The sequence below is a fragment of the Dreissena polymorpha genome, chromosome 6 (genome assembly GCF_020536995.1).
Source record: "Dreissena polymorpha isolate Duluth1 chromosome 6, UMN_Dpol_1.0, whole genome shotgun sequence".
NCBI lineage: Eukaryota > Metazoa > Mollusca > Bivalvia > Myida > Dreissenidae > Dreissena > Dreissena polymorpha.
In genome coordinates, this window is record NC_068360.1 from 60,607,807 (window position 1) to 60,624,796 (window position 16,990).

The window sequence follows — 16,990 nt, forward strand, 5'->3', positions numbered from 1 at the left end:
AATCCCCTCAAAATATTCATTATAAGTTACGAAACTTCAGATGACTAGTTGATTTGCACACTACCCCTAGTTGTTAATGTTGTGTGCACATGTAAACACACGATTGTTGTTGTTTGTAATTATTTTTTTCTTGGCTGAGGTGGGTGAGAAGAGGCCGGAGAATCGTATATATGTTGAAATGTTTCGTTTCTTTCTTTAGCAAGGGTACCTGAAAAAACTTCAAGAGCGAGGACGCCAAACATACAGTCCATTTGGTGTGTCCTTACGTCAAGAGCGAGGACGCCAAACATACAGTCCATTTGGTGTGTCCTTACGGTATGTGTCTCCTGCTTAAACAGTCTGTTTTTCGCCGTAAAGCTTGCAGTGACGGTATCAATATTTTAGACTGAAACAAAAAATAGAACGATCAAGCAAGTTGAGCTCGAAATTAGTAACAACAGATGAGTAAACGCTTAATAATTAATTACTCTCTTGAAATTTTCACTCGTTTATACTTGGATGTTTTATGAGTTTCTCGAGTTTAAATATATATATATCTGCAGTATTTTGCTGTATTTTAATGTTTCCACTTGTATTGTCTTTTTACACTAGTCATGTACGGAATTATATAATGATCGCAATTGATCTTTAATATTTTCATTAGACGAATAGTTAGTTTAACTTCTGAGAAAACAGCAGGAGAGAAACTGTCGTCGCCATCCAAAAAGTCCTGCATATAAAGAAAATGGCCAAAGTGTCAATACAACACAAGACAATATGAGTCGCGTTCTGAGAAAACTGGGCTTAATGCATGTGCGTTAAGTGTCGTCCCAGATAAGCCTGTGCAGTCCGCACAGGCTAGTCAGAGACGACACTTTTCGCCTTAATTGGATTTTTTCTAAGAAGAGACTTCATTTAAACGAAAAATGTCATAAAAGCGGAAAGTGTCGTCCCTGATTAGCCTGTGCGGACTGCACAGGCTTATATGGGATGACACTTTACGCATATGCATTAAGCCAAGTTTTCTCAGAACACGACTCATATCAAAGGACCCTGTTAGCATTCATGATCCAGTTTTTAAAAATAAGATTAAGTTTTGTTTCAACGGGGTTTAAGTCGTTTAAATGCATGCCAAACTTCTTGCTAAGCTAAAAAAATCATTAAAACACACACTTGTACATACAAAGCCATCAATTAAAGCATTTCCAGTCAGATGCATTACCATTTGAAGAGAATACGAGTATTATTTCAATTGAATTGCAAGTACAAGGATATGTTGCAGTTAAATGACGTCAAGCTTCAGCAAAAACATTTGTATCGCCTTTTTTCTGTACAAAATTGTCAGAGCTGTATGGTCTGGCGCAATATACTTTCGTTTTTTAACCTTGACATGTTAAAAAAAGCCCGTATTATAGAACACAAAGCATGTCATTTTTAGAAAATGATCTACTCTGGGTAGGGCTGTAAATGCACCCGTACATAAACACATGGGGCTTTGCCAGATACTAGTAATCTTCGTAATATGCAAACCTCTCATTTCGCGGTGTTTGAAGTTTTGCACTTTCGTTCATATAGCAGATAAAGATCCACATAGTAACTACACACACATATACCTCGTTAGGGATCCAAATGTAGCTAATTTAGTTAACTAGAGAATTAACAATTACAAACTAATGAAGTGTAAAAGGTTTGTCTTAGTTTGGAAAAAGTCAACATAGTGTTGTTTTTTTTACTCAGACATATTAATTCATAATGCTATCAACCTCATGTTTAGATCTTACTTTTTATAAACAAGGACAAGAGTTGTCCAAAGAAATGCTAACTATGCTCTTATTTTAGTTCTAAAACAACCGGCAAAATGTCCTCATATTGTATAATTAATAACTACTACTCCCTTATTTAGCGTTTTCTAACTATGGGCGTATAACATCTATGAAGGCGTTCGTTTCCGTATAGAACTCAATAATCAACTCATTAACTTTATTTTGAGCTAGCCATATTCTTTATAAGGGCCTATAACTTCATAATGCGGTCTTGCTATAGCTAAATAAGGGTTCACATTTTCCTATTTACAAACTTCCTTTTCACTTGCTGAATACGATACGCGGAAATCGGACCACCGCAAAACTGATGGTCTTTACCGGGGATGTACTTGCAAACTGCGCCGGTCGGTTGATTTAAACTATCGACGTTTGACAAAGCGAGTTATTCCGACTGCAGCGTTTTGATATTAAGTTGACAATATGTTGTCCTTAAAGTGTTTGGTTCTGCTGCTCATCGCTGAAGGTATGTTAGACATTTTGTTTAAACATTCAAAATGCCGTAAAATTAGATTGCTTGAATCGGTTGTTGTTTTTTCTCTCTTTTTAAATAAGCAGAAATATTCAAATTTAAATATGTTTTGTTAAGGAACAATTCAACCTTTTTACGTAACCAACCTTTTCATATTCTAAAAAAATATTGTATCATGTATTGAACATTAAAATATTGTTCTCGTATTGTTATGGTAAAGCGATTATTATAAACATCACCGCCGAACAAAATGTGTCTTCCGTTCGCACTTTCGAAAAAAAGACGCTTTCCTAAAAAAAGAAAAAGTTCTTTGTAAATTAAAATTAATTACTTGTATTATGACCGATGCTCTGTTTAACGCATTAACATATTTTCCATGGACAAGCGCTCGTAAAACGCCTAGCATATCTGTAACCCATTTTATTGAATACCTCAATGAACAAAGCAGATCATACACGCTTTTGTGATAAATAACAATTAATGTGGATCATGATATACATATCAGTAATTGGCAGTACAGAACAAACGTTTGAGGTGCATTTAAATTGATAAAATATTGATGACCGTGATGACCCATGAATATGTACAAGTATTTATTACAGTAAATCTGCGGAACTAGGAATTTCAATTGACGATTTTCGTAAAATGCCTGTTTTACCCAGGGACTTCATGAAATACCTAAAATTTTCAGGAATTTCAAAAAATGACTGAACGATGCCTTCAGTCATTTCATGAAATTCTCGAAACTACTTCAGATTCATACAGAATTTTTAACTGATTAATAAATTAAATGCAACAAAAAGTCGAACATAAATATTCAGAAATGGTATTTTCGTGAAAACCTGCATCAGTATGAACTCATGTTGTTTTATTACTTCACATAATGAGACAAACAATTCAAAGTAGTTTTTAATGCCTGTCGGTAGTAATGGTATCAGATGAATTTTCTGGTAAGGATCGGTTGGACCACAAGGCTTTGCTCCTTTGGGTGTGTGCTCTTCTCTTGGAAGACGTGTAATTCTTGAATTGAATCGTGTATGATGTTTGCGTAGTTCACGGTTAAAATGTTGCAGCGATCTGTCTCTGCCCCGTGATCAGTAGCTATGTGATTCTTTTTTGATGACATGGAACGTATCCTCTGTGGTTACATAGTAGACAGGTTAACCAATAGGAGACTGTCTCTTCTTGATAAGCTTTTCAACGCAAACTCACTGCATTACATCGTATTTCTTCAGGTCTCAGGTCTCAGGCCATTTTTAGTTGGTCGCGTTAGCGGCCGACTAAATTTACAGACCATGTTTTGCAAATCAGTATGTGCTTAGAAGCCTTACCAACGCTAAGAACCGTAACTCACTATGCTAGGTACGATTACCGCTGCCTGTCTGCACTGCAGACGACAAATGCTTATGAGCGTCTACTCTACTACTAAGTGAGTGTATTTACCAGCTTGTAAGACGACATTGGCCAGTCTAGTGTTTATCATTGAAATATGTGCATATTGGCTGCTTTCAGGGAAAACGGGGTTCAATGCATGTCAAATAATTAGTCTGTGCACACGGATTACCCTGTGCAATGCGCACAAGCTAATCAAGAACGACAACAGCGAACAACTTCAGTGCCTTCAGCGCTTTGATTTGTCTTGTAGTTAACGTCGTGCGGGATCAGATATGTCTGAGGTGTTGAATGCCTCTTTATTAGAACTTATCCGAATTCTTTCTCAACGTTTATTTGATCCATGTTGTTACTTTTAAATCATTTAGAGGTATGGACTCATTGATTTAAGTTATTTTTATACACATTTTGAGAAAACAGCCAAAACATAAAATGACCAAAATACTCTCTTTGAACGGATAAATACAATATTAAATAACGTGACTGCGGTTTGCTAATTTATTCAGAAGCAAAAGCAAACTTTGGACATCGATAAACTCTCACTTTATAAAAGTAATGATACCGGTGCATACGATTATTGCAAACGGAAATATAAAACCACAATTATTGACAAAACAAACTGACTGAAATAATTCCAAGTCTGAGGTTTCAAACTACGCTGACTGGATACGATGAAACCGTCTCAAAAGTCGCGTTCACATTACATATCAATTCGAAGCCTTCTAAAGTCCTATGTTTAAAGTTGTAGTTTGTGAGATAACATCCCGACTCACTGCGCTATAATAAATATTATATTTGTTTTCCTTTCAGAAAACTGTCTACCCAATATTTGATTTTGATATAAAGTGCTAATGTTAATGTTGTCTCATACATTGTGTTTCCAAGGTCAGATGATTGAAATCAATTTGTGTTTACAATCCCAAAATCTCTTCAGTCACGTAAAGAGTTTTAAATTGAATTGCATATATGTAGCGCTTGTTGAAACAGGAGCTAGCATTCATTTAATCCACGATGCTGTATACCGGTATAGTATTTATACATATGACTGGGGTTGCTCATCCTCCAATACTGTAGGGGCAGTATTTGATGTTAACAAAATACTCTTTATGTAAAAAACGCGAGTATTGATTAAACTTATTTTATTTGCATTAAACTGTCGGTATGTCGCAAATTATTCAATTGCTTTCGTTCCGAGTCTTTCAGTCAGCTTAATAGGAATTTCGTCGTTTCTCGTAACAGTGTGAAATAAGTATCGCAACATGTATTATGTTGAGAGGCGATGATCACGCCTAAATAGTGTTTTATTTGTGAAAACAAATATGACCGGCGAGAAGAAAGTGCTTTTCACGATTAACCACACACGAAAACGCATGAAAAGTTGCTTGATTAAATTAACTCGACCGACTCATTTTTTTTGCAAACAGTAAATAGTTTTTGTTTTTCTGATAGATTTTCAAACAAGAAAAATAACACTCGTTACAGTGATTTTTTAAGTATCAATTTGCGTTTGAAAAATAATAAATTGAAATCGCAAACGCATTCATAAATAATTTGTTAATACCTATCTCCAAATAAATACAAGACAATAAGCAATATACCAGGTGCGAAATGTTGTAAAGCAAACTGAAGGAAATAAATAAACAAATCCAACAAGGGCGTGGTAAAATCAGGTGTTTTAATTTAGGTATATTGTTGAATCAACCGAAGTCGTCGACAATTGTTAAAATTATCTGCAAACACATTGCCTCGGGCACAGCCTTAGACTGCATTTCCTTCAGTGTGGACGTCGTTTTTCATGCCACTTCCTTTTACTGGTCACACGTCGAGCCCTGTCTTTGCGATTCAGTAAAAAAAAAAACAGAGATAAGCTGTGCACATGCAAAGCGAGTTTTCTTGCCTTAAAAAACTACGCCCGTCTTTGTCTTTCGGTACAAAAAAGCACGTTAATTATTTACACAGCTGTTCAAATTAACTTGTCAATGGATGTTGTGTTGATTTTACGCAGTATCATCGTATCTAAAAGTTATGCAAACACTTTTATTTTTATCATCAATTTATGTTGACCGGTCATTAATGAGCTCTCCATTTTTAATTGACTTTGCGTAGTATACGAAGCCAAATACAATTAATTAATGGTATAAACTCTGAATATAACATCAGCTGCGTAACGCCTACACACTTCAAAGATGACAATGTAGTATCTTCTGAAATTATTATTGATGGTTGTTCCGATTTTTTTTTCAGAGGAGACAGAAACTTTTTTGGGGTTTACTTATTTATCTTAAAGGCCTCGGGTTGTATAAGTTAAACTTTAAAATTCAATTTTCTTTCTATTTTTATAATTATACAATATTTATAATAGTTGACTTATGGTACACACAGTCTTGGCATGCTTCAAATATACGAACATATGTAAACAAGTCCATTAAACAGTAAGCAGGCATTGCAATCGTGTCCTTTGTGCGACGCACGTTGAATACATTGAAAAGAATGTTTTGTTATGTATTGGAAATGTACATGTACACACAACGCTGTATAATTATGAAGTTAGGGTACGCAGGATAAACACATATTCAGATTTGTATGTCTATTTAAAGACGGTAAAAATGATCTCTTAAATGTTCTAAATATAAACCTAGTTACGACGCATCACTGTATTACGATATTTGCATCGCTGCATAACACATTTGTTGCGCATTACTGTACTACACATTTGCGGCTCATCGCTGCATAACACATTTGTTGCGCATTACTGTACTACACATTTGCGGCTCATCGCTGTATAACACATTTGCTTATAAAAAATGTACGGCACTAAGCTGTATTATTCATTTGCGGGCGTCGATGTATAACTCATGTGTGGCGCATGGCTGTATAACTCATTTACGGCGTATCGATGTATGACTTATTTGCGGCACCTCGATGTATTACTCATTTGCGGCGCGTCGATGTAAAAACTGTTTTGGTCGCATCTATATTTAGGTGGCAGGGGATATATCAGTGAAAGGGGGTCCATGAAAATTACATATCTTCAGGGTAGGGTTTACCTATGGTCGAAAATCTATTAGGTATTTATAAGATGTATTTCTTGTGTTAGGTTGTAGAAAGAAAGTCTAAAAATTTTGGAAAAAACAGTAAAACTAGCCACAGCTCCCTAGCAAGGAAATTTTGAATCTTCAAAAAGGAGGTTTTCACTTTTGGTGGAAGTCAATATCTCACTCTGCAGAAACAGAACAAAACTTTGAAGGTAAATAGTGAAAAATCTAAACGTATGGGAGACACTTTTCTAGGTAAACAAACAAAGCACAGGGATGAAATTAATGAGTAATGTAGCCAAAACTAGGATTGCATTCTGTTTGAATGTTCTGTGCATACCATGAAATGGGTCACATTTCTCAATGTTTCATTAAAAATGAGGTGGGTGGGGGGAAAGATCAAGGGCCATTGTTTCACAAGTGAAGAAGCCAGCCTTGTAGTTGGTTGTATTTTCAATGTATATTGCCTATGTTATGACACTGACACAAAAAGGCTTTCTTGTGTCACTTTCTGTTTTCATGAAATGGATTTGACTGTTTGCGGCTTTTCGGAACTCGAAATTTGGTCAAAAATATATCCCCTGCCTCCATAGCATATTTGTAAAGTATCGCTGTAACTCATTTGGGGCCCATCGCTGTATAACTCATTTGCGGTGCATCGATGTATAACTAATTTGCGGCGCATCGATGTATAACTAATTTGCGGCGCATCGATGTAAATTGATTTGCGGCGCATCGATGTATAACTCATAGCATTGCATCGCTGTATTGCTCATGTAGCGGATCCGTGGTCTAGTGGTAACACACTGGCTTCACAATCCAGAGATCGCTGGTTCGATCCCCCGCTGCACCTAACCTACTAACTCGTCTTTCGTATGAGACGTTAAACCGAGGTGCAGTGTACTAGGTGCTATACACCGGGCACTAAAAGACCTAGGGTCACCTCTGGAACGGGGTGTCTCCTGTATCTTGCACTATCCCCCGTAACCAACTAACAAGTCTTTCTAGGGGCGATGGCCATATGGGAGACAATCCCGGTGCACTTGATAAAAAACAAAAACAACAACTGTATTGCTCATTTGTGGCGCACCTGTGTATGACTCGTGTATTAATTATTTCTGTATAAGTTAATTGTAGCACAAAACAACACAGCGTCAATTTGACTCATTTGATGGAAAACAATCCAGGTTATTTTCTACTTGTCAAAAATACATTACGCTATATTAGTAGATGCATAACTAATTGATTTCGAAACGAATGGGCCATACTTTCCATTTTGTATACGAGTCTTAGTCCAGTAAAAAGACGTGAAAGCTGTTGTCTTAGTTGGAGGGTTTTACATATGAAGGATTGTTATTGCGATTGTTTTAATTTCGAGCATTCTTAAGACGTTACAGTTCATAATAACGTTGACATGTTAATGCATATTATTCCCAGGTTTTTCTTATCCAGTTTATGCCGAAACGTGTTCATCATATGGCCTAGTTTACACGTATTGCAAGTCCGGGACCTATTGCTGCTACGACGATACTCAATGTTGGTAAGTATGCGTCATCATGATCACGATCATCATCATGAGCAGCAGCAGCATCAAAATCATCATCATCATCGTCGTCGTCGTCGTCGTCATCATCACCACCACCACCACCACCTTCTTTTTTTAGTAAATTCATCATTGTCCTCATCATGATCACCACAAGCATCTTCATCTAAGCATTTGATTATCATTCATATTAATAGACGTAGATGCTGCAGTAAAGTTTTAGTCGTTGATGTAGTCATGCATTCGCAAACAGTCGTAAAGAGTTTTTAATAATGAAGAAACATGAAATCAGTCTACATTTACATTTCTTATTTTCTATGAACGCCAAATCTTCTCTCAGTCATTTGACTCAGACATTCGAATCAAGAATTGCATCATACCGTAATGGAGAAAATTGCGATGAATAGCGCTCTGATAACATCGGCAAATTACGATTTTCAGCTTGCTGAAACAGGCAGACTAGTTATGATTAACCGAGATTGACCGAGTGTTTAAGATTGAGCATACCGAGATTCACCACGTGTTTAAAATTGGGCATACCGAGATTGACCGAGTGTTTAAGATTGAGATTACCGAGTTTCACCTAGTGTTTATGATTGAGCATATCGAGAGAAGACCGAGATTGACCGAGTGTTTATGATTGAGCATACCGAGATTGGCCGAGTGTTTATCATTGAGCATTCCGAGATCAGCCGAGTGTTTAAGATTGAGCATACCGAGATCGGCCGAGTGTGTATGATTGAGATTACCGAGAATGACCAAGTGATTAAGATCCAGCATACCGAGATTGAGCGAGTGTTTAAGATTAAGTATACCGATATTGACCGATTGTTAAAGATTCAGCATACCGAGATTGACCAAGTGTTTAAGATTAAGTATACCGATATTGACCGAGTGTTTAAGATTCAGCATACCGAGATTTACCGAGTTTTTAAGATTGAGCATACCGACATTGACCGAATGTTTAAGATTTAGCATACCGACATTGACCGAGTGTTTAAGATAAAGCATACCGAGATTTACCGAGTGTTTATGACTGAGATTACCGAGATTGACCGAGTGTTTAAGTTTGAGGATACCGACATTGACCAAGTGTTCAAGATTGAGCATACCGAGATTGAACGATTGTTTAAGATTGAGCATACCGAGATTGACCGAGTTTTTAAGATTGAGCATATCGAGATTGACCGAATGTTTAAGATTAAGCAAACCGAGATTGACCGAGTTTTAAAGATTGAGCATACCGGAGTTGACCGAGTTTTTAAGATTGAGCATACCGAGATTGTCCGAGTTTTTAAGATTAAGCATACCGTTATTGACCGAGATTTTAAGATTGAGCATACCGAGATTGACCGAGTGTTTAAGATTTAGCATACCGAGATTTAGTGAGTTTGTATACTTTGGGTTGTCGATAAAAAAATAATAGCTACGACTGAAATAATCGAGATTGACCGAGTGGTTACGATTTAATTAACTGAGATCGACCGAGTAGTAAAGGTTGGGCTGACGGAGATTGATCGAGTGGTTATAATTGAGCTTTCCGAAATTGATTGAAATGTTATGATTGAGCTATTCTAGATTTTAAGATTTTCTAGATTAACCGAATTGTTGCGATTGAGCTTGTCGACATTGACTAAATTATTACGATTCAGTTTGCCGAAATTTACCAAATGGTTACGATGAAGGTAGATTGATTGACCGAATCAAGACTGACCGAATCGTTACGCTTGAGCTTACCTAGATTGACCGTTTGGTTTATAATGGGCTTATACATATTGACCGATTGGTAACAATTACTATTGCAGCTCCGCCCTGAGCTCAGGGGCCATTGCGGGTATTGTGATCGGCATCATCTCCAGCATCACGATATGCGTGGTCATCTGTGTCTGCTGCTACCGCAGGCGTAATGCTGCTCCTGGACAGGTGCTGCAACCGAATGCCGGTACTCAGATGGGTATGTATTTTTTTAATTTAGGAGTACTCATAAGATAATTGTATAAATGTTTCGTTATTTGGAGCATACATATACTAATACCAAAGTAAAAAGGCCATTAAATACAATAATAAGACATACACAAATCTAGAATGGGTACACTTACCTTTATTACGACCCTGTTTTCGGTCCGTAAGTCCTCTTTTCGGTACGATACTTCATTTCGATAAGTATTTTCTACAGATCTGTAAAATAGTATATTTCTTTTTTATTAATATCAAATACTTTGTATTTTCTTTTTACTGTAGTTATTTCAAGCGTCAATCAACAGAACACCACCGTTGCCGCTCCGCAGTACCCCGCGCAATATCCGGCGCAATATCCGTACCCTGCCTACCCGCAGGGGCACCAGCAGCCGCAATATCCGGGACACCAGCAGCCGCCGACGCAATATCAGGCGGCATATCCTCCACCCGCTTACAACTACGGGCAGCCGCCCTCGGGTCAAGACGTTCCGTCGGCACTTCCGGCTAAGATGCGATAAACCGATGGGATTGTGAGATCCCACGAATACATTCAGCACATACTGGAAGACTACACGAGACATTGTTATCATGGGATCATTATAAATTTATACTGCATATTGTTGTTAGAGAATTTGTATGCATTTATTATCATGCGAAAAGGTTACATTACGCTAAATACTCGAGTCAGCTGTACTCTCTAAAAAAATAACATATTTTTACTCGAAGGCATGTTTTACACTTAAGACTGTTGTTCTAGTTTTATCTATGCATAATACTTTTAAAAAAGCTGCGAAACTTAAGATGACTAGGTCAGTAGTGTTAGACCTTGCACACCCTTCCTTGTAAATATTGGCAAACATGTACACACACGAACGATTTTTGTGGCTTTCAGTTTTATGTTTGTTTGTTGTGTGTGGAAGAGGGAGGGGGTGTATTCTAATGTACAATGAATATATGTATATATATATTGTATTATTGATTTGGTTATAATTAATATTTTCTGACACGTGACATTGCTTTATTTATAACTGAATGTATTAACGACGATGTACCTATGTCTAAATAAACTGTCTGCTCTCTTCTGTGCATGAAACTCGCACGATTAGATTTGTTTGTATATGTTATTGAAATATTTCGTATTTTCTCAAGTTATGGTACTCGAAAAAATCGAAATCAAGGACGTCAAACATAAAATCCGATTGGTATGGCCTTACGGCAGGTAAAAGTCTTAGCTTCGCCGCACAGCTAACAAGGATGGTAAAACACGATCAAACCAGTAAAGCTCGGTAAAAAAACAACTTAGACGAGTCAACTCTTTAATTATGCACCCAAAAGTTTTCTGTTTAAGGCAAATTGCCAATCGCCTACACAAAACAGTCAATGTGTACGTAACCCAGTTAGTTATCATTTCATGTTTGTGAAACATTTAAACCGAGGTTAAAGTCGATTGCATGTACTCGAAGCGCCATGCTAAGCTCAAAATTAATCAAAACACACAATTGTTACTAGCCATCAATTATTGCATTTCAAGTCGGACGACTCAGCAATTAAAAAGAATGCGAATGCTAAATAATTGTACATGCATTGCAGGTATAAGGGTTAAAGGTACCGTCAACCACGACGACAAAGAAAAGAAAAGTTGTAAAATACCTTTTTTTTTTACAGTTATTAGTTTATATTGATTAAACTATCACGACTGGTATATTACATTACTTGAAAAAAGTTCATATTTTCAGTATATTCGGTAATAAAATTTCGCGATGTCAAATCGAGTGTACATCGCGAAAATAGGTGACGTAACGATATACACACTATAAAAAACGCAAGTAGATTGATCATTTTATATATAAAATATATACAATTAACTACGCATGCACAATTTGCATTCCTGGGTTTACCACGTGATGATGATGATCAATCTAATGGCGTTAACTTGTAGTTACCTGGTACCAGTACCTAGTAAAATTTATAACCGAATATACTGAAAATATGAAAACTCAACAACTTTTTTTAAAGAATGTTATATACCAGTCGTGATATTTTAATCAATATAAACTGATCGTAGTAAAACAAAATACGGTATTTTACAACTTTTCTTTTTTCGTCGTCGTGGTTGACGGTACCTTTAAGAGTCTGTTGTAGTAAATTGATGTCGAGATATAGCAAACAATTTTGAATATCGTTTTTTCTGTACAAAATTGTAAGAGCTGGGTGACCTGGTGACATATACTTTATTCCATATTTTAACTTACCCGTTTGAACTGTTAAAAATCAATGTTCTATTCTGAACTTGACATTTTCACAAAAAAGTACTAAAGAGCGCACAGAATGTCATTTTTGAGAAAATAATTTCACCTGGCTATGGCTGTTTAAAGGACTTGTTCACAGATCTTGGCATGTTTTGAAGTTGCCATTAAATGCTTGCAATTGGTAAAATGTTGACATCTTAACTAAATAGCTCCAGTATAAAACAAGAATAACATTAAAGAAAGACTAAAAAAGTAACCAATACCTTAGCTAGAACCACCGACCTTTTGGAATTAATGTCTAGCCCTCAAACCAATCGCGCATCTGTTCTGTATAAGGTAACTTGTGTATTTTATGCTTTATATAAGCAATCCTCGTAATGTCACAAAAGATAACGATAACGACAGAACCCTGCAAATGATTCAATAGTGTTGAGTTAGTAACAAATTATAATTTTCAGGTTTTTAAATCAAAAGATTCAGATAATGGACATTTTAGAGCATGTCTATACTCAGCAATACTGTAACGTCACAAATATCATAGGTACAACGAAAATCTGCAAATCTGATTTTTTTTCAATTGTGTCAATTTATCAAAACGTGAACAGGTCCCTTTAATGTACGCACGAATAACCACATCTTCGCCTGTTAGGATTCATTGTGTGCAACCATTTCATTCCGCGGTTCTTGAAGTTTTGCACTTTCGCTCAAATGGCTGATTAACCCATTTATACCTAGTGGAATCTCCCGTCCTTCTAAATTGGATCAATTTATTTAAAAAATTAGGGATGTCTTGTATATTTATTTCTATATTTAGAATATTTTTTACAGAAATTCCTGGAAGCAAACAGCGCAGATCCAGATGAGACGCCGCATCATGCGGCGTCTCATCTGGGTTGTTTGCCAAGGCCTTTTTTCTAGACGCTAAATGGGTTAAGAAAATCGTAACAATTGAACGCACATGCACGCCATGACTGATCCACATGTTGCTAAATTGTAAACGAGTGAACTAATAAATTACAAAAAGTTTGAAGTGTAATAAATGTGTCTTTGTTTGGAATGCCTCAACTTAATGTTGTTTTTTTTCCAATTCGTATCTATTTTCCCTCAGTGATATCAACCTAGTGATGAGATCTTTAGGTTTCTAAATAAGGAATTGAAGTCAACTATATTCTTATAAAACTTCTTATACATCCGGGAATACTATCCTTCTATTAAATAGTTACGCTTACTTTCTCATGCAAGGACTAATACACGCTTATTTAGAAACTGAATTATGATATGTTTTATATTCCATTACATCTAATGTTAAACATTAATTATTTATAATCTAACCACTTAGTCTAAAAATAAACACGTTTGTTTAGGTGTCATGACAAGAAATATATTTTATTTCTTGAAACACACACACACTAACACTGGTTCCAAAAAAAATGCCATAAACTATGAATGGCAAATAGGTGCTATGCACTGAACTGAGAAAAACACGTATACTCGTTAATGTCCGGAACCAATGCCCCTTTCTATCTCAAGTCATCCGTCTGCACTCATAAAACTCACTGAAACACATTAAACATAATATTGACCTTTTAACAAGCAGAGCATAAATAAATACAAGAGCTGTCAGAAGACAGCGCGCTCGACTTTTCGAGCGCTTGACAGTATAACGTAAGCCATCATGGGAAGATTGTTCATATTCAATAATGTCAAGGTAATATAGTCATATTATAACTGGAAGAGGACCTTAATTGAAACATATTGATCGCCTATGTTTTAAAAAGTGCAACATTATAGACGATTCTGAGTTCAAGTATATTTTCCACAATCTATTGAACATTAGTAAAGTCATAAAACAAACTAATAAGATTATATTTCAAGTTTGTTAGCAAAAGCTTGGGTGGGGGTGGAGAGGGGGAATAATGTGTGTGGGGGTGTCATTTATTAGATGATATTGCAAAATTAAGAAAAAAAGGGGGAAAATGGGGGGGGGGGGGATTCTAGCGTGGGGCGTGGGGGATGGTTTAGGTGAAGTCCATTGTGGCATGTCCGTTTGTGAAACATTTAAACCGAGGTTAAAGTCGATTGCATGTACTCGAAGCGCCATGCTAAGCTCAAAATTAATCAAAACACACAATTGTTACTAGCCATCAATTATTGCATTTCAAGTCGGACGACTCAGCAATTAAAAAGAATGCGAATGCTAAATAATTGTACATGCATTGCAGGTATAAGGGTTAAAGGTACCGTCAACCACGACGACAAAGAAAAGAAAAGTTGTAAAATACCTTTTTTTTTACAGTTATTAGTTTATATTGATTAAACTATCACGACTGGTATATTACATTACTTGAAAAAAGTTCATATTTTCAGTATATTCGGTAATAAAATTTCGCGATGTCAAATCGAGTGTACATCGCGAAAATAGGTGACGTAACGATATACACACTATAAAAAACGCAAGTAGATTGATCATTTTATATATAAAATATATACAATTAACTACGCATGCACAATTTGCATTCCTGGGTTTACCACGTGATGATGATGATCAATCTAATGGCGTTAACTTGTAGTTACCTGGTACCAGTACCTAGTAAAATTTATAACCGAATATACTGAAAATATGAAAACTCAACAACTTTTTTTAAAGAATGTTATATACCAGTCGTGATATTTTAATCAATATAAACTGATCGTAGTAAAACAAAATACGGTATTTTACAACTTTTCTTTTTTCGTCGTCGTGGTTGACGGTACCTTTAAGAGTCTGTTGTAGTAAATTGATGTCGAGATATAGCAAACAATTTTGAATATCGTTTTTTCTGTACAAAATTGTAAGAGCTGGGTGACCTGGTGACATATACTTTATTCCATATTTTAACTTACCCGTTTGAACTGTTAAAAATCAATGTTCTATTCTGAACTTGACATTTTCACAAAAAAGTACTAAAGAGCGCACAGAATGTCATTTTTGAGAAAATAATTTCACCTGGCTATGGCTGTTTAAAGGACTTGTTCACAGATCTTGGCATGTTTTGAAGTTGCCATTAAATGCTTGCAATTGGTAAAATGTTGACATCTTAACTAAATAGCTCCAGTATAAAACAAGAATAACATTAAAGAAAGACTAAAAAAGTAACCAATACCTTAGCTAGAACCACCGACCTTTTGGAATTAATGTCTAGCCCTCAAACCAATCGCGCATCTGTTCTGTATAAGGTAACTTGTGTATTTTATGCTTTATATAAGCAATCCTCGTAATGTCACAAAAGATAACGATAACGACAGAACCCTGCAAATGATTCAATAGTGTTGAGTTAGTAACAAATTATAATTTTCAGGTTTTTAAATCAAAAGATTCAGATAATGGACATTTTAGAGCATGTCTATACTCAGCAATACTGTAACGTCACAAATATCATAGGTACAACGAAAATCTGCAAATCTGATTTTTTTTCAATTGTGTCAATTTATCAAAACGTGAACAGGTCCCTTTAATGTACGCACGAATAACCACATCTTCGCCTGTTAGGATTCATTGTGTGCAACCATTTCATTCCGCGGTTCTTGAAGTTTTGCACTTTCGCTCAAATGGCTGATTAACCCATTTATACCTAGTGGAATCTCCCGTCCTTCTAAATTGGATCAATTTATTTAAAAAATTAGGGATGTCTTGTATATTTATTTCTATATTTAGAATATTTTTTACAGAAATTCCTGGAAGCAAACAGCGCAGATCCAGATGAGACGCCGCATCATGCGGCGTCTCATCTGGGTTGTTTGCCAAGGCCTTTTTTCTAGACGCTAAATGGGTTAAGAAAATCGTAACAATTGAACGCACATGCACGCCATGACTGATCCACATGTTGCTAAATTGTAAACGAGTGAACTAATAAATTACAAAAAGTTTGAAGTGTAATAAATGTGTCTTTGTTTGGAATGCCTCAACTTAATGTTGTTTTTTTTCCAATTCGTATCTATTTTCCCTCAGTGATATCAACCTAGTGATGAGATCTTTAGGTTTCTAAATAAGGAATTGAAGTCAACTATATTCTTATAAAACTTCTTATACATCCGGGAATACTATCCTTCTATTAAATAGTTACGCTTACTTTCTCATGCAAGGACTAATACACGCTTATTTAGAAACTGAATTATGATATGTTTTATATTCCATTACATCTAATGTTAAACATTAATTATTTATAATCTAACCACTTAGTCTAAAAATAAACACGTTTGTTTAGGTGTCATGACAAGAAATATATTTTATTTCTTGAAACACACACACACTAACACTGGTTCCAAAAAAAATGCCATAAACTATGAATGGCAAATAGGTGCTATGCACTGAACTGAGAAAAACACGTATACTCGTTAATGTCCGGAACCAATGCCCCTTTCTATCTCAAGTCATCCGTCTGCACTCATAAAACTCACTGAAACACATTAAACATAATATTGACCTTTTAACAAGCAGAGCATAAATAAATACAAGAGCTGTCAGAAGACAGCGCGCTCGACTTTTCGAGCGCTTGACAGTA

General features: G+C 35.9%; 1 protein-coding gene across 4 annotated transcripts in view; it reads left to right on the forward strand.

The window, feature by feature from the left end:
• The first annotated feature begins 2,131 nt into the window (after positions 1 to 2,131).
• Positions 2,132 to 16,990, forward strand: part of LOC127835436 (protein shisa-4-like) — a 73,141-nt gene continuing 58,282 nt past the window's right edge. For 2 of the 4 annotated variants that reach the window (XM_052361871.1, XM_052361872.1), the window contains exons 1-3: positions 2,132 to 2,265; positions 8,151 to 8,238; positions 10,047 to 10,195. In XM_052361871.1, the coding sequence (XP_052217831.1) occupies positions 2,223 to 2,265; positions 8,151 to 8,238; positions 10,047 to 10,195 (280 nt within the window). In that variant the 5' untranslated portion in view covers positions 2,132 to 2,222. Of the gene's footprint in view, positions 2,266 to 8,150; positions 8,239 to 10,046; positions 10,196 to 10,482; positions 11,300 to 16,990 lie in introns of those variants that run through there. The other 2 variants (XM_052361870.1, XM_052361867.1) reach the window with 2 other exon arrangements.